General features: G+C 43.1%; 1 protein-coding gene across 1 annotated transcript; it reads left to right on the top strand.

The window, feature by feature from the left end:
• Positions 1-6,046: 6,046 nt before the first annotated feature.
• On the top strand, positions 6,047-21,597 carry LOC110085066 (O-acyltransferase like protein). The gene is made up of 8 exons (XM_020804880.3): positions 6,047-6,151; positions 7,653-9,255; positions 9,996-10,075; positions 10,394-10,507; positions 13,728-13,857; positions 16,152-16,338; positions 18,060-18,202; positions 20,146-21,597. The coding sequence occupies exons 2-8, from the start codon at positions 9,019-9,021 to the stop codon at positions 20,275-20,277; spliced, it is 1,023 nt and encodes a 340-aa protein (XP_020660539.3). The 5' UTR covers positions 6,047-6,151; positions 7,653-9,018; the 3' UTR covers positions 20,278-21,597.
• Positions 21,598-21,877: the final 280 nt, after the last annotated feature.

Raw genomic sequence — 21,877 nt, 5'->3', positions numbered from 1 at the left:
TCTCAGTGTTTTCTTCATCATTTTGCCAGTCGTTGGAACTATTTACAGCGCCAGAGTGTGGAAGAAAGCTAGGCACAATGAATCCCCACCAAATAGACTGACCCCTGAAAATTATGGAAGCACCTCCTCTAGTCAAAAAGATCCGAGTACATCAGAAGCAGAGAGAAAACATAGCAATGAATCTGTATCACCACTGCTGAACGTGTCTGATAAATCGCAGAAAGGTGTTGTTGTTTTCTTTGTACTCGTAGTGGCCTTATTAAAATAAATTTGCTTTTATAGCACCAACAATACCTCTGATGAATTATAGAATAAACAGCAACAAGAAGGAGGCAAGATGTAAAGGAAAGCAGGAATCTTGAACCCTTCATGCAGATAAGATGTCCCTTGCTTTATAATAGCCTACGTCAGTGGTCCCCAACCTTGGGCCTTCAGATGTTCTTGGACTTCAACTCCCAGAAATCCTGGACAGCAGAGGTGCTGGTGAAGGCTTCTGGGAGTTGTAGTCCAAAAACATCTGGAGGCCCAAGGTTGGGGACCACTGGCCTACATCATGTTTGGATAGCGATGGGAGAATTGTGGTTCACCAGGTATAGTTGGAAAGCATCTCCCATCAGCCCTAGCTACCACAGCCAATGGTGAAGAATGTTGGAAAATCCAGAACAGATCTATGCATCCTCCAGAACTCTGCAGGTTGTCCACCCCAGCTTAAAAGCTGGCAGATACCACTGTGTTGGCATTAATTCAATAGTAAACTAAATTCCTCTAGCTGTCTCCTGGGCATTTAATAACATCAACAAATATTTGTGCGGCTATCTTCTTATGAAGTAAGGAGACAAATGGAAAACCAATGTGTGGTGTTAACACTTTCAGCCCTTCACGCTGGATCTACAACGCCCACCCAAGAAGATTTGCTGCCAGAGGCAAAGGACAAAATGTACCAGCCAAATTTCGGAACCAACCAGACTAGCAGATGACTTTTCTTTCAGCGCTGGTGAGAGGATGGTGCTCTCCGTTGCAGCTAAAGACCACAAGCTAGTTTTAAGGGACGCAGGATGCACTCCCTGGCACAGTCAGCCCTGCCCTCCTGCAGAAGGGAAAGGGGCAGAGGGCTATTGTTATGTTTCTCCCCAGCCTCTGCTGCACAAGGGAGCTGCTTCACTCTGCCTAATGGTTGGGCCAGCCCTGCATCCTTGAGCAGCTGGCAAGGAAACATGCTTCCATTCAGAAATCCTAGCATGCTCCTATGGCAGGGGCATTGTGTGAAAGCAAAATGGCAGCCAGGTTCCACAACCTAGCATTGTTGGGAGCTTAACCAGTTCTGCTCACTGCCAGCTAAGTGTGCCAAGGGCTCCTCGGAGAGGAGAGAGCATTTTGCCTTGGGCACCCTCAAATCTAGACTCATGTTTCTGCCACTGCGACTTTTATAGCTTTATCTCTTGCAAGTGGAGAAAATACAACCACGCTTGCAGAGCTGACTATGTCCCTCTAAAGGGCAGTAGAAGTAGTGCTGAATTTTTAGGATATCTTGATGGGTTCTGCCTTTTGCTTGCTCTTTTGCGTCATCACTTATAAACAGACGCTCTTAGGTTTGACTTCACTTCCTCCCATATGTCTCTTCCTGTCACTTAATCATGTAGCTAGTGACAGCAGACTCCATTTTCCCTCCCTCTCAGGTATACCGTCCTTCTTCCTCACTGGAGGTAATTTTCCATACAGACTAACATTATCTGCTTCTTGGTTTGTTTGTTTTTTGGTTTGTTTGTTTGTTTGTTTGTTTTGATGTTTAGTGATGCTGGATTTATTTTTATTTTTGCTGTTGTGTCATGCTTCTCTTCCTTTTCTGCTAAAAATTTACAAGTCAAGTCTGGTGAGGCAGATACTGTAGAGAACAACAAACAAAAACAACAAACATCACTAAAAGGAATTGTTTAGCAATTTGATTACAATCCTCACATAATGGCCGTGTTTCATTTCATTTTATTCAAGTCTTTGTACATAATGAAAAGGTTGCCCTTTACATGACAGGCGCTTGAGAAATAATTTAAATAAATAAACAAATGCTAGCTGATTTCTCATGAATTCCAAAATTAATTCAGATTAATTCAGCCCTTCAGGAGTCTCTTTTCTCTTTGTGTGATAATAACATGCATCATATTTGCTCTAATGAATAAATTATAACGAATGCTTGGTATTTTGATATCCTTCAGGTATCTTGGACAACATCTTGAAATGTTTTTCTTTGGGAAGAAATCTTCCAACCATTTGGCCGACAAAACTTTCCCGAGAAGTCTCTGTGGCTTTAAATGGTATCAAAGCACTGAGTCTTTTGTGGATAATTTCTGGGCACACAAGCCAAATGACAGCATGGCAGAATTTAGGTATGAGGTTAAGTCACCAATGCAGTTATATTTCTGATTGAAAGAAAATCCAATACATCCTTTATGCACTCACTTATCAACTGAATTGTTGTTTTATCCCACATTTGTCACTTGGGGTTATGGTCTGTGGACTATGGCTTTGCACAAAAAAGCTCAGTCTCTTTTATGGAATATAATCAGTTGTGAGCTTATTATGTCAAGACAACAATTGTAAACAGCCGTAAATTGTAAACAACTATAATGGAGAGATCTTGCTTCATATTCATATTATTAGTACAACGTATTTTTCTTTTTTCCTGGGTCCTGTGTGTGGGGGAAACTTCTGCTAAAAGGTTGCAGCTGCATTCAGTTCCAGTGGCATGCATACACTCCTGGCAGGAAGTGGCAGCTGCCAGCAGGCGGGGTAACCCCTTATTCTGCCCTTTCGCTTAGAGATAGAGCATAAGATCAAAAGGTTATTTCAGCCAGTCCTAATTACGATTAGATAACTAATATCCTATCTGTCTCTCTCACAACATACTATGTAAATCATGCTAAGTAAATAAAAGAGCTCTCAGGGCGTTGCCTGTAGGCTCCGGTGGTTCAGACATCCGTTGTGGACTCCTTTGTTCTTTCTCTAAGGCAATTAGCCTTCCTTTGTTCCGTGAGCACCCACAGGGGTGGAAGTCAAGGTTGTGGTAGAAAATAGTGGTGAGGTTTGAATTTAAAAGAGGGGCTTTTCAGTGGCTGCCCCTAAATTGCAAATTCCCTGTCCAAAGATACACCTTAGGCACTTTGCTCACACTGACGGCCTTCCACCACAGAACAAAAATCCTTTTTAGGATAGGTCTTAGATTACTCTTTCTCCCTACTTGTTTGGGTGACTTTTCCTCTGCTCCTTCTCTTTTTCTAGTTTGCTTTCCATTGTCAGTTGGCACAATCTCTTTAGAACTGTGGTTCCCAACCTCAGTTCCCCAGATTTCTTGGACTACACCAGCACAGCAATAGCGGGGAACATTTCTGAGAGTTTTAGTCCAAGAACATCTGGTGACCCAAGGTTCGGAAGCACTGCTTAAGAAAGATGGTATGTACATATTTTCAACAAAAATGTTGAACAGCTTTTTTTAAACATACATACTCAATGGAATCTTGGAAATGTTATCATTTTGGACTACAACTCTCACAGTCCACTTCCTCTTATAGGAACCTATAGATGGTTTTGGCTTGTTGCTCTCTTGTTTGTTTCTTTTCTCCTTCATATATGTGCCTACACACCTGGATTGCCTCTTCCCTGCAATGAGAAAGGAAGGATAGAGTTATGTTCTAGTAACAATTCTAGAAGACTTCCCATAAAGCAAGGGTTGGAAACCTGAGGCCATAATACTGTGTGTGAACCTAAGCGACACTTTCAATAACTTCCCTCAAGTGTTCAGTCAAGGGCTCTGGCCAGAGTGATCCCTAGCTGCCTGCTCTATGGATGGGGGATGGTGAAAGAAAGAAAGAAAATGGATGGCAAACATAGAGGGAATGTGTGTGGCCGTATCCGCCATTCATTTTGACCTTAACCACTGCTGTCACACAGCCAGTACTGGATGGGACATTTATTGTATAAAACGTACATCATTTCATGAATGTCGCGTCTCCAGCAGTGAGCCATGATCCTAGAAAGAGTGCGTATGGAGAATCCTAAATTTACAAACCTGTTGATCTGTGAATAGCTTGTCTTAACTGAGGTGATGGCATGGTGATCTAGTCAAAGGAGGGGTTTGTGCTGGGTCATGCATCCGTTTCCCCCCCCATGCCAAGGAGAGAGGTTGCTGTTATCCTCCATTTCCCCAACCAGCTTCAATGTAGGGATGCTAGGCTGTCAAGACCCTGACTTGCCCATGGGAAGGAGGGCCATCCATCTGTGTGGCACCTGGCCTCAATGACCACATTGAGGTGGACTGGGGGGAGGGCTCCCCAGCATAGGAGGGTGTCTGTTTCCTTTTGGTATATTGTGTCATGCTTGCCCAACTATAGTTGAAATCTGCTTGTTTAGTGTAGTACATTGCACTACAGTAGGCCTTTTGTATTTATTAGTTGGGATTTAGTGAGCCAACTTCTCCGTATGTTCCACTGATTCAAATGGGTCTTCTCTAGTTGTGACTTACTATGCTAAGTGAAAGGATTTCAGCCAATAAATCTTCCAAAGTACAAGAGGCTTTCTGTCTTCATCAACATTCAAAAGAACATAAGGTCATGGGGGTTCTGGATGATCTAAAACTTCTAATTAGCACATTATCTGTAGCAGAAAATGGACCTGAACCGGGGGAGGAGAGAGGAGGAAGTTTGCCACGTTCTCTGTATGATAGTGGCCCTGGGTACATTTGCCAATATATCCAGGAAACAATCCTCTCTAAAGCTCTTGAGAGCTTTTGGTGTTGTTTAGTTGTTAAGTTGTGTCTGACTCTTCGTGTCTCCATGGACCAGAGCCCGCCAGGCCCTCCTCTCTTCCACTGCCTCCTGGAGTTTGGTCAAATTCATGTTGGTAGCTTCGGTGACCCTGTCCAGCCATCTCGTCCTCTGTCGTCCCCTTCTCCTCTTGCCTTCACACTTTCCCAACATCAGGGTCTTTTCCAGGGAGTCTTCTCTTCTCATGAGATGGGCAAAGGATTGGAGCTTCAACTTCAGGATCTGTCCTTCCGGTGAGCACTCAGGGTTGATTTCTTTCAAAATGGATAGGTTTGTTCTCTTTGCAGTCCAGGGGACTCTCAAGAGCCTCCTCCAGCACCACAATTCAAAAGCATCAATTCTTCGGCAGTCAGCCTTCTTTATGGTCCAGCTCTCACTTCTATACATCGCTACTGGAAAAACCATAGCTTTGACTATGCAGACCTTTGTCAGCAAGGTGATGTCTCTGCTTTTTAAGATGCTGTCGAGGTTTCTCATCACTTTCCTCCCAAGAAGCAGGTGCCTTTTAATTTTGTGGCTGCTGTCACCACCTGCAGTGATCATTGAGCCCAAGAACGTAAAATCTGTCACTGCCTCCATATCTTCCCCTTCTATTTGCCAGGAGGTGATGGGACCAGTGGCCATGATCTTAGTTTTTTTGATGTTGAGCTTCAGACCATTTTTTGCACTCTCCTCTTTCACCCTCATTAAGAGGTTCTTTAATTCTTCCTCACTATTTCCTCTTGAGAGCCAAAGCCAGTCAGTTTAGACTGGGGCAGACAAATATCTCCTGTTGGATTGCAACTCCCATCATCCCTAGCTAATATAGCCAGTTGTAGTCGATGATAGGCACTGCAGTTCACCAACATGTGGAGGGCTGCATTTGCCTACCCTGATGCAGATGACAGAAATTAATAGCTGGAAGCAGCTGCTACCTGCCACACTATAAAGGGACATTCTTTGAACCTTCTGGGATATCACCAAGCTATTGGCTTAACAAAAATTATGAGCCACCTAGTGTGGCTGGCAGGCCACGGGCAGAATTGGCCACACCGTTATTTGAAACAGCTCATGCTTCTGAGCAAAGGTACAATGAGTACAATTGTTTAAAATAAATAATAAAATGAATAAAAGACTACTTGTCTCAAGTAGAGTTTGGTGAGCTATATGCCTTTCTGTGTGTACATTCATGGTTAAGGAGATATCCTCTGACCCTGTTTTGTCCTTCCTTTGTGTTTCTTATGTATTGTTATAGACAATGTGTCCGAATGGGAAGCAAAAGTGCTAAGAAGTCCAATCTATATCTTTTCTCTAAGTGGACCATTTTATTTAGGTGTTGACTCATTCTTCCTCATCAGGTAAGCTGGACATCCTTTGTTTCTGCATATGCACAACTATTGATCAGGTGCTTAAACTACTTGCAGCTTTTTGCTGTTGTAGGCAATCTAGCTCAGCCTCTCTCCACTCACTGCCCTCTGGAGGTGTTGAACTGCATACTGCTGGGCTGGCTGGGACCTTCTGGGAGTTGCAGCTCAACACATCTTGAGGGCATGAGGTTGGGAGTGGCTGATCCAACATCAGGGTGCATATATACTTTGCTGAAAGCCAAATCCAATTGCTAGTCCACCGTCTTTAACACGAAATGGACACGTTTGCAGTCAAGAGGTCTCACCAGGTAATTAACCAACCTTTCACCACAAGGATTGCATTTATCACCCAGGAGCTATGGGCCAGTTTTTCCTGCTGGGTGGCTGATGGTTCAGCTTCAAGGTTTACAGGGTGCTGCTGGTGGACTCAACAGCCAGCAAGTCAGGAAGGATTATGTGAAGACAATGGTCTTAGGGACTAGTTGTTGTTTAGTCGTTAAGTCGTGTCTGACTCTTCGTGACTCCATGGACCAGTGCACACCAGGCCCTCCTGTCTTCCACTGCCTCCCAGAGTTTGGTCAAAATCATGTTGGTAGCATGGGACTAGTAGCTTCGCACAAACTGCTGCTGCAGCTCTATGACCACCAACATGGAAATGTTTTTGTGTGTGCCATATGCCTCGCACTCTGGAGCTAAATAGAAACCCTATATCTATATTTTGCATCTTTTTTATATATATATAAAAAGTATGTTCCATGTAGATCACTGTTGCATTTTTAACACCCTTAAACTTCATCTGAATCATTTTTCTCACTCATTTAAATGAGTTAGTATGAGTGCTCTGCAGTTTTACACAAATCTTTGTCACATTTGTTCTCTCTCTCTCGAATGAATGAACGAATGAACCAATGAACGAACGAACAAATGAATGAGAGAGAGAGAGATTTTCCCATTTTTGTGTGTAACCAGCTGTCCCAAGAGGTCATGAAAGAAGTTGTTGCAGGGAGAAGAGATTAGAATTGCTATTGGAAAATCACTATTATTTATTTGTTAATTATTCATTCATTTATATGAATGCATTTATATTTTATTATATATTTATAACTTGCCTTTTCTTCATCTAGCTCAAGATAGTATACATCAGTGGTTCCCAATCTTGGGTAACCCAGGTGTTCCTGGACTGTAATTCCCAGGAAACCCTAGCCAGCACAGCTGACAGTGAAGGTTTTTGCAAATTACAGTCGAAGAATACCTGACTTACTCAAGGCTGAGAACTACTGGTGAGACTATGAACTCTTAAATGCTAAACCACGCCAGCTCTTGATAGGAGTGTATGCGCTTTAAAACCCATCAGGAACCAATAACCAGAGCACCAGTTATCTTAGCAATTGATTTACTTTCATCAAGGAAGTGTTGAGCTAAGATGGCAGAATTAAGAAGTGATATTTGGGGAAGTGAAATAATAAACTAATGGTTGTTTCTTTACCCACAGTGGCTTGTTGAGCTCCCGGTCATTCTTGAACATACTGAATAGCTCAGGAAAAAAGATCACCTTTCAGGTTGTGCTGAAATATCTATGGAGTCGGCTTCTTCGGTACAATTTGCAAGACTTTTCTTTTGAAGATTCTTAGTAGATAGCTTATAATGACTTATTAGAAATAGAGCTTTATTGCTACTCCAGGCCAAAAGAGATGACAGGGCACCTTCACAGTTGGATGTGATGGCACCTTAATTATCTTCAGAGCTGCCGTGTTTGGAAAAATCAATGTGCAAACACAGCTTTTGTTTCATCCCGATGACCCATTGCAAATTTCAAAGCTGTGAAAGCCGTTATAGGATAATCAGACATACTTTAACTGCTGAAGCCAGCTCTGCTTCTAGTTGCAAAGCTGACTGTTGGTCTATTATGGCCATCATTGGCACAGATCCCAAAAGGAGTTACAACACGAGAGAGTTGCAAACAGGTTTATAAAATACGTTTTCTATTATTGTAAGACCTAAAATATGCTGTTTTTTTTAATCTCTGGCATACAGTGCACTGGAGATCCTTCCAGATAGTGGAAGCCAATACAGAGAAATGTCACTGCCATTCATAGATTTTGGTCATGGCTGGCGAGGGGATGGGGGGGGCTCACCCTGAAATTTCAGGGGGAGATTTTTCAGATTTTCAGAGATGTTCTCCACCGCAGTCATGAGCTGCCTTTAGTTTTGGTGGAGAGAAAAAGGTTTCTGTAGAAGTTGGGAAATTGGTATAGGGAGTCACCTTCCTTAAGAGTGGCTTATATAGTGCCATTGAGACAAATAAGGTCTTTTGTCAGAGCATACCTGGGCTTCTCCAGAGTTCCAGTAGAGGAAGGCCTCAGTCGGTTAGCATATTCATGACTTAGTTTAACTTTCACCAAGCTGGTCCCCACTTTGTAAGAGAAATGGGTGGCAAACCGCGCTTTTCAGATTATAACCCTCTTAAAATGATAAGCTGTCATTTGGGGGACCTTTTGCTCATTCTGCTGAGTGAAATTCTCTGACTCTGCCTTTAAGTCCTGTCCAAGTGTTGTTTTTGTTAGGTGCCATCAAGTCAGAATGAACTTATAGCAACCCTAATATGGGTAAGTGAGATGTTTAAGGTTTTACCTGTTCCACACCTCCAGTGAGTTTCCATGCTGCTAACTATTTTCCACAGTTGTTTTCTGCTGGAAACAAGCTCATGTATAGAAGGATATAAATATGAAGATCTCATCTCTACTCATGTATTTTGTATTTCCAGTTTAAATGCAAATATTTTGGGAGTTGAATTCCAGCAGAAGGATCATCTTTAAAGAACTGTCTGAATTCCAGATGTGATCAGCTATAAGCTTTACATGTCTAACCACTGGGGGGGGGGAACTGTTTCTTCATACAGCCTAAGTAGCTTCTTCTGTTGTTTTTGCAGACTTCAGCCACTCCACATGTATTCTGTGTGTCTTTTAGTTGGGCTGTATTCTGTGTCTCCTTGGAGAGCATTATGGGAGTTCTCGAAACTTGAGGTGGATAACTGTAGACAAGTGTGGTGGACCAATCTATTGCTGATCAACAACTTCATCACTGGATCCAAGTCTGTAAGTCTGTCCAACAGAAAAACTGTTGGCACATCATAGAATAAATTGCTTGAGCAGTGGCCCATTTTCTATTCTTTCCCCTCTAGCCCTCCTAAATGAGAGATAGGGTGGAGAGAAGAACTGCTACATTCAGGACATCATGCAGACAGCCCTCTATGTGATGCTCTCCTGTTGCATACTATGGTATCCATAGTATGCAACATGTAATGGGTACTCCTCCCCCTCACAGTTCTGTAGCCTGTTAACGAAAGAACCAGGATGAGATTACCTGTGGAGAAATGACTTGGGGACCTCTACTCATGTCCTGGTTATGCTTATGGAATAGTCCTTAGTGGTTTTAATCCCCACCACCTCTCCAGCTGTCATTTCGTGCTATCCTTCCATCCAGGTTTGGAAGCCGACACATGGTGCCTTACATAACTGCACTTACCTCCTAAGATGCTATGGAGAGGATCATTTTGATCCTTTTTTATAACAGACAGGTTTATTTTATGTGTTACTTGTCTATGCTTTTAGGTGTTTAATATGTTTAACTCGAATCATTACCCGAAAGGGCTCCTAGGCCAGTGTATAAATATCTGTATCAGAAATGAGGCAATCCTTGGCTTTAGGTTTTCAATCTGAAATGCACAAATCAAAATGGACACACAGCAAAGCTGTCCTCTGTGTGTGTGTGTGTACATATATATATATATGCACACACATACGTACATTTTCTCTCTCCCCCCCCCCATTTTCAGTGTAACGGATGGACATGGTATCTTGCCAGTGATTTCCAGTTTTATTGCACAACACCTCTGCTGGTATTTTTCTCCACCAGGTAAGCTTTTCTTTCTTTCTTTCTTTCTTTCTTTCTTTCTTTCTTTCTTTCTTTCTTTCTTTCTTTCTTTCTTTCTTTCTTTCTTTCTTTCTTTCTTTCTTAAATACAAATAGACATATATACATCATGGAATAAAAATCCATTTGTAACTCTGTACATTTGTTTCAAGACAAATGACAATTGGACCGAAAGGGCCCCATTTGGTTCAGTTTTGATCAAGTTTTGTTTCAGGTGTATCAGGAAAGCAGAGCACCCCATCCACATAACATACAGATTAAGAAGTCCCATTCATTCCTTATGTTTCTGTTGTTCTGGCAGAGCTAAACACTGGCTTATCGTGTTAGTGACCTTGCTCTTCCTGGCCACGTTTACAGTGACGGCCCTTCTGTCTTCACTCTACAGACTTCCTGTTGTGAATCCACATGATATGAGGTGAGGATCCAGAGATAATTCCTTTCAGCAATAATGTTCTATGGCACTCCCTCACCCTTCTCCAGTTATGATTCTACCGTGTGTCGCCACCAGGCACCAACACAAACACCATGCTCTCTTCTTTCTCACTGCCCCCAGGCTCTTTAAGGATCTAGCTTTGAGTATCACAGTATGTATGAACTACTATGTTACTTTTGGGCTCTTCAGCTCTGTCCAGCTATATTCAAGGGCAGTGTTATATATTTACTTTTATCTCCTCCTTTGCTTTCCAGCACATACAATTGTAAACCAAATGCCTCTTGGGGTTACAGCCTGCGGGGCAAGTGGTATAGGCTTTTTTAGGGTTGTCCATTGTATGTGTGGTCATACTCTGATTGTACAACTCATCATGTGAATGGTCATGTTCTGGAGAGCGTGCAGAAATTGCTGCAAACAAAAGCATCAGAAATCAAATTAGGTGAACTAACTGCTGTTTTATACCACTGAGAACACATTCATCTCATTGGATTTTAGAAGCTCATCATGATGAAGTGTATGTAGTGCTTGGATGGGAAACCACCTGGGAAGACCTGGGATTTCCAAGTACGACTAGGAAAAAGGGCTGCCTGAAGCCCTAAAGAACTGTTGCCAGTGAGACTTGACATTACTTGGCTCAAGGAACCAGTGGTCTGATTCAATATAAGATAGTGTACTCAGTTCTTAATTATCCTTTCCCCTTCCTTGTTCATAGTCTCTCTCATCTCTCCGTTCCCAATCCCTGCCTGCTTTTCCAAACTTCCCAGCTCATTCTCTCAGGTAGTCTCCATATGAATGCAATGCACACAGTCTACCAGATCTTCCACACCTATTCACTCTGCATTGAAGTGCACATGGGTCAACACACACATGCACCCGGTTCTATTTGCCAGATTAATAGGCTGTATACAAATGCAAACTCATGTTACACTTCAGGGAGGAAGACATTTCTGTCTGTTGCAACAAACCCAGCAAAACCTTGTGGCACCTTGAAGGCTAAACTTTTATCAGCCTAGGAGTTTTATATGGCATAAAATTGTGTGGACTGCAGTCCATTTCCTCTGATGCAAATTGCAAGCCATGAAAGCATATGCCAAATAACACTTGCTTGTTTTTAGGGAGCCAGAAGACTCTTGGGTGTTTTCATATTATCACTACTGATGGGTTTAGAGAGACTCAAAACTTGGTTGCCAGTTTCTTTAGAGCAGATCTTCTCAAGAATACGTCTGCCTTTTTCCTTGGTCTCTCTAAAATGAACTGGGGAAAAGAAGGAAAAACAGAGAGGTTTTGGACAATACCGGGAAAGCCAGGTTGGGCAGAGAAATGAATATAAATGGTTAAACGAGAAAAGTAGGTCCCACATTTCAGGTGAGGATTAAAAGGCCCAGATTCTGTAGTAAGAAAAACTAAATGTTCTAAAATGTAGAAAACTGTTGACAAAATGAGCATAGCCCAAGTGCAGCAATGGTGCACCTGTTATCTCTCGTTTGTTTCCCGTTTCGTAAAATGTTTTACAGGTTTCACCCAAGCATTATTCCTTTGGCCAATTGGCAGATTTAATGGATGAGAAGCTGGAAAATAATCTTCATTATGAACAGTCTTAAAACTGGCTATAAATTAAGGGGTGGCTTCATTACTAGGGCCTGCCTGCCTATGAATGCCACTCTCTTAAGAAGAAGAGAGCAAGTGTGGCAAGGCAGACTTTTTGCAAGATGTGTTTGGAAGCTCAGTTCTTCTCTGTGGTCTCTGTGAATCATTCAAAGGAGTGTCCATGGCTCTCTCATATAGCTTGGGAGTGCTTAAAATGAGGTCTTGCACATGTTGTAGGACTGGGTCTCCCACCAGCCATTACCACTATAGCCAGCAGTGAGGAATGCTGGGTCTTGTAGTCTAGCATCATCCGTAAGACTGCACCTTATCCATTAGCGATGTAGCTGCTCGCTGGTGCTGCAGCATTGATTACTCTGTTAGCATTTCCTCATAACACTGCCCAAGAGCAAGGGTCTGAATTCCAAAGCAGACCCAGACAGGTTGGAACCAACATATTTGCAAATAAGACATATTCTGTACATGTCCGGAGACTCTTTGTTCCAGATTCCTGCCGAAGGAATAAGTGAGTGAATTCCTTGCACACAAACACTCAACAATCAGTAGCTTAACATCCTCTAGGGAAAGTAACTCTACACATGGTGAGAGGTACCTCTGAGGTACCTAGAATTCATGGAGAATTTGATAACCCTGGCAGCTTGATTGATGGTGTAGTGGTTCCTTTGTCAGATTAAGACTTGGGAGAGAGAGGTTCTGGGTCTTTCTAGAACCTTCACACCCATGAAAATCATTGGGTGACTTTGAGACAGTTTTTCTTATCCTGAACTACCTCAGAAAGACATTGTGAGGATTAATTGGTGAAGAGGAGGGATATGGACACCGTGTTAAGGTTAATTGGAGGAGGAGGAAGAGGAGGAGGACGACGACAACAACAACGACAACAACAATGTGCTGTCAAGTCAATTCTGACTTCCAGGGTTTTCCAGGTAGAGAGTACTCGGAAATGATTTGCCATTCCCTTCTTCTGGGGGTGCCCTGGGACTGTGCAACTTGCCCAAAGCCACACAGGGTGGTTCTTCTTGTAGAAGACACAGAGGGAGAATTAACTCCCAACCTCTGGCTGTGCAGTCAGAGACCTAGATAATGATCTAATACATAAACAGGTAGAGTGCTGCTGCTTTGCAGAGCGTTTTCATAAAGCTGACTCATAATTGTCTGAGCAGATTTTTTTTTCCTCACTTGATTTTCTAAAAATAGGAAAGTTTGAATTTTGTGAAATGAGCAGGTGTTGCTATTTCACTTCTTTTTGGAGCAGAATTCTTGTAATGTGTCATATTCTTTTTGCAGCTCTTTCCTGTGTTTTATTAACAGCCATAAAGTTCAGACATTGCTGTCAGTTCTTTTACTTAAAAGAACCCTTCTTTCATGTAACTTTCCTGTGTCTGAGGGAATGGGTTGCAATCGACGAAAACTCACACTGAAACAAATCTGTGAGAACTGCTGTAAATTTTTTTTTATTTTTGCTTTACACGGAAAAAATGACTTCAAATTGACTTACATATCTTTTGTTTATTTATATATAGTGGGAATGGTTATTTTTTCATGTTTTTCTGACCATTGAAGACATTTAGTGTAGTTATTTATAATCTGCTTGCAGGAAAACGTCCACTGTGATGTATTTCACAGAATATTATTCAAAACCTTATTGCCGATATGGACCATTTCTAGTTGGTATTCTTCTAGGACTTTTCATCTACCACAAGCAAACACCATTCCTAAGAAGCAAGGTAAAAGAACACTGGGCTTCGGCATGAATGCTGAGTCCATGTCCACTAAAATTATGTGTTGTTTTTATATTGGTTTTTACACCCCAGGGAAAACAGCGGTGGTCAAAGTTGACAGCTCCCTGAAACCTGCTGTGTATTGTAACACAATAAATTAGCAACAGTCCACTAGTAAGGTACACCACTGCATTTAGGTAGCAGACTGGAAGTATTGCTTTAAAATAAACATTTGTTGCTTGTTTTAAAGAAAACTTCATGGTTTGCTGCCAGAATTAATCAGTGGGAGTGGAGGAGTAGAGCTGTTAAGACAGCCTACGAGGGCCATATACAGCCTGTGTTGCCCCCCCCCCCACGGGCTTTCATCTGACCCACTTCATTCAAAAGAAGTATTAGACAGAAAGTGGAGCTGTTTATGCCAAATGATTAGTGCTGTTGCTTGTTATTCCTGGAAGGCATGTGCTATTTTATATTAGATATTGTCTGTGGTGTTTATGCATTTTATAGCTATGGATAGTTTAATTATTAGATGCTCTGAGTCATTTTCAGAAGGCTTGTTATAACTGTGATATTGCTGCTGCTGAAAACCAATACACAGGATCTGAGTTCGCTACAGGTATAAGGAAGGAGTTAAATTAACACAAGCAAAGTTTTGTGTTTTTTACTGGCAAGAACCATTAATCAGGAAAACCTGGGGCTTTCCTTGTGGTTTGCTAAATGACGCAGCAGCTTTGCTTTCAGATCTTTGAGGCACCTTGAAAGGATGGTGTGCAATGTGCTACTCTTGAGCTGGGTTTAGCATTGAAGTGATTCCACTATAACCCCATAAGACAGTGGTCCCCAACCTTTTCTGAACCGCGGACCAGTTGGGGGGCACACATGCAGATGGGCGGGGCACTCGTGTGTGCAGAGGGGGGAGTGCATCCAGGGGGGTCGGGAGATCTGTCTCCCCAGCCTGGTCCTGCCATGGCCATGGACCGGCACCGGGCTGCGGTCCAGGGGTTGGAGACCCCTGCCATAAGAGACTGGAAGCAACCTTGATCAGAAAAGAAAGGCACTTGCACATTTGGTGCAAATTAGGAAGGTCTTGGCAGAGAGAGAAAAGAGCAAGCAACAGAAGAAACAGAGAGTCTGGTGACAGCATCAACAAGAGGTGACTTCCTTGTCAAAATGGCCAGTGAGAAAATCTAACTTCCCTGGCATATGCCATCGGACATCTATGCTCCTTAAAAAGGGGATGATTTATTTATTTATTTATTAGATTTCTATCCCGCCCATCTAGACCAAAGGTTAAAAACAATAAAAACAATAAGCATGTATTATAATGACTGTTGTGGGTTTACCGGGTTGTTTGGCGGTGTTCTTAAGGTTTTTCTTCTTCCTAATGTTTCGCCAGTCTCTGTGGCTGGTATCTTCAGAGGACAGGAGTCAGAACTGTCTGTACTCTACTGCAGTTTAATTGTCCTAAACCATTTAGGGCTTTATATTTAATTGTAAGAACTTTGAAATCAACGTGGAAACGAATGGGCACCCAATGCAAGGCTGCAGGAGTGGGGGAAATATGGTGGTACCTTTTCACCCCTGTAAGAAGTCTGGCCACCGCATTCTACACCATCTGAAGTTTCCGCGTCAGTCTCAAAGGCAGCCCCATGTAGAGCGCATTACAGTAGTCTAATCTTGAGACTACAGGCGCAAGGACCAAAGTGGTGAGCGCCCCCACATCAAGATAGAGACGCAGCTGGGCAATCCGCCAAAGATGGAAATGGGCGGAACGGACCAGTGACAACACCTGGGTCTCCGTGGTGAGCGCCGGGTCCAGATGTACCCCCAAACTGCAAACCTCACTCTTGGTGGTAAGAGTCACCTCCCCCCAAAAGAGAGGGAGTTTCCCAGATCACTGATGTCTGGGACACCCACCCAAAGGACCTCCATTTTGCCCGGATTCAGCCTGAGTCCATTCTCCTGATGATGACGTTGTTTGATCAGTGTTTTCAGGTCAATTGACCAACTTCAGATCTTGGTCTAATATGCACGTGTTAGGTGCAGCAGACTGAATGTCATCTGAATTTGGACACCCTGAACTTTTGAGTTTCAGTTCAAGGCTCAAAGATGGCAAGTGTGGGCAGTTGAAGTTAGAAGGAAGCTGCTTGGGAGGAGAATTGCATTGTAATACTTCATACAAGAGACTGTTGCTAGAAAAAGAAGGGGGGGGAAGACTATCGCAGATGTAACAATGGAGTTATATGGAATTGTGCTGGTTAACTAAAGAAGTACAGGGTTTTGCTCTCATGTCCCTGTAGGTGCAAGCATCTGTTGGGTGGCTTTCTGCAATGTTTTCCATGTTCATGGTGGTTGCTTTGGCCTATACGTTGGAAGACACCTCCAGTTCCTATTCGCCAGCTGTAGCTCTATACCAAGCCCTTCACCGGACAGTTTGGGCGATGGCTGTGGGTTGGATGATTTTTGCATGCGAAGAAGGCTATGGAGGTACTAGACAAAGAAAAGGTGGCATTGCTTTTGAATGGGTTTCATCTTCTCTAACGGGCCTTTTTTCTTTCATATCATCAGGTATTCAGATACATGTAGTTTAGTGCTACAGTGCTCAGAGAAAATGCACCTTGACAGCATTCTCCTTCCTTTGTGACCAGTGGTGAAGGAAGTGTAGTTCCTCATTATGACTACCCCTATCCCCCAACTCAAAGAAAAGCCCAAAGAGGCATTTTGCGTGATTGGTCCATTTCAGCAAATGTGAAGCAGGTCTTTTCTGGTGATGCTGGGAAGATAATAAAAGAAATGCCAAGGGAATCTTTTCAGAGTGTGTGTCCCATGACTTGTGGTGTCACCATTGAAAAGGCTTAATTCTAGACCAGCCTGACCATTTTGCAAAGTAAGGAGGCTGCTGTCAGGCAGCATATTTGAGATATTAAAATAGGGGACCACATAAAGGTAAAGGTTTCCCTTGACAATTTTTGTCCAGTCGTGTTCGACTCTAGGGGGCGGTGCTCATCCCCGTTTCCAAGCCATAGAGCCAGCGTTTTTGTCTGAAGACAATCTTCCGTGGTCACATGGCCAGTGCGAATTAGACACGGAACGCTGTTACCTTCCCACTGAGGTGGTCCCTATTTATCTACTTGCATTTGCATGCTTTCGAACCACTAGGTTGGCGGGAGCTGGGACAAGCGATGGGTGCTCACTCCGTCACGTGGATTCGATCTTACGACTGCTTGGTCTTCTGACCCTGCAGCACAGGCTTCTGCGGTTTAGCCCGCAGCACCACCACGTCCCTCAGGGGACCACATATTAATCTCTTTTTTTTACTCTTATTGGATTTTTACCACCTGGAAGAAAGAGAGATTTTTGGGCCATGGATACCAAAGTAAATTGCCTGGCCTGGGAGATGAGGGGAGGGTACCATTGGCTTCTCTGCCAAATGCCTTAGATCAGCCAGATCAACCCATGATAGCCTCTGAAGATTTTAACACAGACTAATACGAAGGCACATAGATTATTTCATTCATTGTTCTTTATTATGCTGTCACAGACCCAAATTCAAGTCTTTTAGATATCCAGTCCTAATCTGCTCAGGGTTTTCTGAGGAAAGACGAGCACTTGGAATATTTCACTGCTCAGTATGGCTAAAAGACCTTCAATGCGACGAGATAAGTTTCTTGGTCAGAGCTAGAACCCTGGAAATTCTGTAATTCAGTAACAGGCTGAGAATGATGCACCTAGAAGCACCCAGGAGCTAAAAAACCCAAATGTTGCACCTGTGTTTTTTCCACACAGGGAGGCATCGGATAGTCCTGGAACCCACACATCTCACAGACCACACCTTCCCCATCACTGCTGTCCTCTATGCCTAACCCGGTTCTGATATTAGCTATCAGGGGCAGGGAAGTCTAAATCAAACTCTCTGGTGCCGTGTTCCAAATAACTGACCACCTGAGCATCTCTGACTGAAGATGTACACGTGGGCACATCCATTGGGTAGATCAGAGTATGGCACTGCATGCACATCTTCTTACTCAGCCAAGGGTATTTCTGCCTCAGTGCCTGCTTTGACATGCATCTGGCACCCAGATGGATCTCATAGGGTGCACCCATGGACACTGCAACCCAGGAAGGCAATTAAAATTTTAATGGGGGCAGGGCCAACGACAGACAGACCAAACCAGCTACTTACAGGTTTCTGGTGTTTCCCACAACAGGTTTCATCAATGAGATCCTGTCATGGGGCGTTTGGACTCCTGTTGCGAAGATCAGCTATGCCTGCTACTTGGTGCATCCAATGTTAATTCTCCTGTATAATGGACTTCAGGAAACTTTCATGCATTACTCAGACATCAACATGGTGACTGCTGCTTTTGTTTCTCTTTCTTCTTTAAAACAATAAAAATAGTAAAATCCATTTTTTTTAAAAAAAGCATTCAGCAGGGATCCCCTCTGCAAACCTAGGAAAGTTTTGAGGCTTTTTATTGTTATTATTTGTGAGTGTCTGATGAATATGCTCACAAAAGATCGGTGAACAGTTGTACAACTGCAGTCACTTGGAACAGGGCAGAAGATGATGCCGGAGGTGGTGTGAAATCAAGGATGGGCCCTGTGTTGCCTCTTTTCACTGCTCCTTTAAGTGCTGCTGAAGGAAGGGAAAAGGAATGTTATAAAGCAACACAAAGCAATGCATGCTGCTTATATACTGCCCCATCGTGCTTAAACTGCTCTCTGGGCAGTTTACAATTTAATTATGTAGACTACACATTGCTTGGTACTTGGAAGGCTGAGTGAACCTTGAGCCGGCTAACTGCAATTGAACCTGGGTCTCCAGCAGACTTTTGGCTGCAGTTCTACAGTTTAACCATTACACCACGAGGCTTCCTAAATCCCTTTTGCCTTGTCAGTTACACTGAATATTTCCATAATATTGTAAACTGTGTAGAGTGGCCTTGGTAGCCAGATGGGCAGTATAGAAGTCAGTCTTTCAGTCAGTCAGTCAGTCAATCAATCAATCAATAACCCATCAGTATCATGTGGCAAGACTTTCACCTTGTCCAGCTCTTGTTGCACAAAGCCGTGTATGATAGTTAAGGTAGAATATAGTGTAGGCCGGGCCAGCCCGACTCAAGATATTTTCTCACCTGAGGCCCGCAACCAGATGGTGCCTCCTCCATTTCACGCACAGATGCTGAGTGGGCAGACGTTCAGCTGAGGAAACCCGACTTCAACACAACATCTTTTAAAAAGGAGACTACTTTAAGGGGGGGGGAGGCAGGACAGGTTGTGTGAGTCACATTGTAATGTTCGCTAGGGGAAGGAAATGACCAGGAGGCTAAAAACAAACAGCCGGAAGGGCTGCTACTGCCGATCCACAATATTTGCTGCTCAAGGCAATTTACCTCACTCTGCCCTATGGGAGAGTCTGTCCTGGGTATAGTTCTTGTCTATGACCACTGCAGCACTTCAAATTAGCTCATCTAGATATTCCCAAATGTGAAACCAACTCCACCTTCTGCCCCAGGTAATCAGGTGAGAACCGCTGAGCTTAGGTGATAAGAAGTATTGGCCTTGTTGCTTTAGCAACATGAACACATTCCTTCCCCTCCCTTGCCACAATACTTGGCCTTCTGTGGGTTGTTTCACCAAAAAAAGAAGAACTCTATACTGTGGAGGCAAAAAACAATGGGATCACACACACATACTTTGGATAACAATGATTTCAGTCTTGCATTCCAAGTATGTACTGCATTCATGCCAGAATTCCAGCTGGCCATTTCTGCACCCACTTCTCTGCAAGTGGAACCATCTGTAGTCAAACCCTTGTAATAAGGTTGTTGTTAATAAGGCAGGGAACCAATGTAATCTTAGGGCCAGTTTTAACCTGTAAAAAAGAGACAGTGTACAGTAGCACTTCCTGGCTTGCAAACACTTCACACCATTACAAGTGGGCCAAATGACATATTTATTCCCAGGTTCATTTCTAGAAAATGGAAAACAAGCATGTTGGGAAAGATACTCCATGGTTCTGTTTTCTTCCAGCAGGCAGCATTCCCTACTCAGAATGTATTCTGATACTGTCCTAAAGGTGCTTTACCATCATTTCAACCCTGTCTCCTCTCTGGCCAACCCAACACACCTATGGTAACATTTGACTGAGTGAGCATAGCTAGTTAGCAATGAGATGTCACACTGCTTATAAGCCATGTTCAGACCTGGCAATGTGAGACCACCCTCAAAAGATTCTGAGCTCAAACATATGCTACATTGTCAAACCAAGCCATCCTTGCCTTATTTTCACAGCTCTACCTGTTCCTTGGACACTGCCTGACAACACTCATGGTTGGATTGGCATTGACGGTGATGGTTGAGATGCCTTTTCAAGAGTTAAAGCGTTCATGGGCTCACATGCACCAAGAAGTGGTTCACTTGTAAAGGAAGAAGCAGAAGAAGGGCGACATCTTTAAAAACAAAACAGAGTCCCATTCTATTCTTTCCCTTTGAAGAAAAGTCTGTACAATATTGATCAGAAATCTTGCCCACATTGCGTTCAGCTCTTCTGTACTGAGAATTATCTCCACTGCTATGTTATTTTACCATTTATTTCAATTTAAATATCTAGTGTTTTAGAATAAAGAAGGTTAAACCAGCCATTTCTAAGTCATTACTCTATGTTCCTCTTTCTCTTCCTTGATGGCAAGCCTTAGATTCTCCCAGACTCACAATCTCACACTCTCTCTTCATGTGTTCAGACTAGATTGATGGGAGCAAATGACTCCAGGCAGTTGTTGAAGAAGCAGGGTCTCGAGTCTAAGCTTGCTGTTATCTATTGCTTGAAGAGTTTATGTTTAATATAAACCACGGCTGAGTTTTATCTACATGGAAAAGCACAGTGATTTAGTGAGACTTCCTTTCGTGACCGCTAATTTGGTCACTGAATTATAAAGTCAATCTATAGGCAGATTTGCCACACCAGACATGGAAATAATGAAAAGTGTTCCAAAATTAAAACAGCAAGTGCCTAGAAGCCCAGTTCTGGTTTTGATTTGGCAAAGAACAGGAGTGGGGTATTCCTGGTCTGTTTTATGCTGAAACCACCATGCCTGGAGGATAACAGAAAAGAACCATAGAATAATTGAGTTGGAAGGGGCCTTTAAGGCCATCAAGTCCAACCCCCTGCTCATTGCAGGAATCCAAATCAAAGCAGATCTGACAGATGGTTGTCCAATTTTCTCTTGAATTCCTCCAGTGTTGGAGAAACAACTTTTAAAAATGGAGGTGTTGTGAGGACAGGTTTGGGCTGTAGACTGCATTTTGCTCGCCTGTGCACTGAAATATTGTTCTATATTGGGAACAGGTAGGTATCATCTTTAAACTTTTGTGGTTGCAGGAATCAGAATCATAGAATAGTGAAGTTGGAAGGGGCCTATAAGGCCATCAAGTCCAACCCCCTGCTCAATGCGTTAAGTTGGAAATGTACTTATTATACAATGTTAATTGAATTGACATCCACTTTTTTCCCAGTGATCACGGTGGGGGTGGGGGTGTTCCTTGGTTTTTCCTCCTCCCAGCTTTTATCTTCCTAATAATACTTTGAGGTAGGCCATAGTGAGGCAGACCAGTATCCAAAATCAACTGTTTATTTATTTGGCTTTTACTCCGCCCATCTAGATTCTAAACAAATCTACTCTGGGCAGCTTACAGTCCGAGCAATATAAAACCAAGAATTAAAACATACAATATAAAAACAAAAAAGAGATGAGCAAAGTCAAAATGGTAAAACACAAGAAACTAAGTGATGGGGGGGAGGCCTGCTTGAAGAACGAAGTCTTCAGCTTGTTCTTGAAAACTCCCAGCAAGGGTGCCAGGCGAATCTCAGCGGGCAAGATGTTCCAGAGATGAGGGGCCACCGCCAAGAAGGCCCAGTGTCTAGTTCTCTCCTTCCAGGCCTCTCTCAGGGTCAAGTCCCTCTGTCGCCCACCCTGGCTAGATCGAGTGACGAGTAGAGCTAGGTGGGAGCAGGCGCTCTTCCAGG

Source organism: Pogona vitticeps, chromosome 2 (assembly GCF_051106095.1).
Source record: "Pogona vitticeps strain Pit_001003342236 chromosome 2, PviZW2.1, whole genome shotgun sequence".
NCBI classification, from domain to species: domain Eukaryota; kingdom Metazoa; phylum Chordata; class Lepidosauria; order Squamata; family Agamidae; genus Pogona; species Pogona vitticeps.
This window is presented reverse-complemented; position numbering and strand designations above follow the sequence as displayed.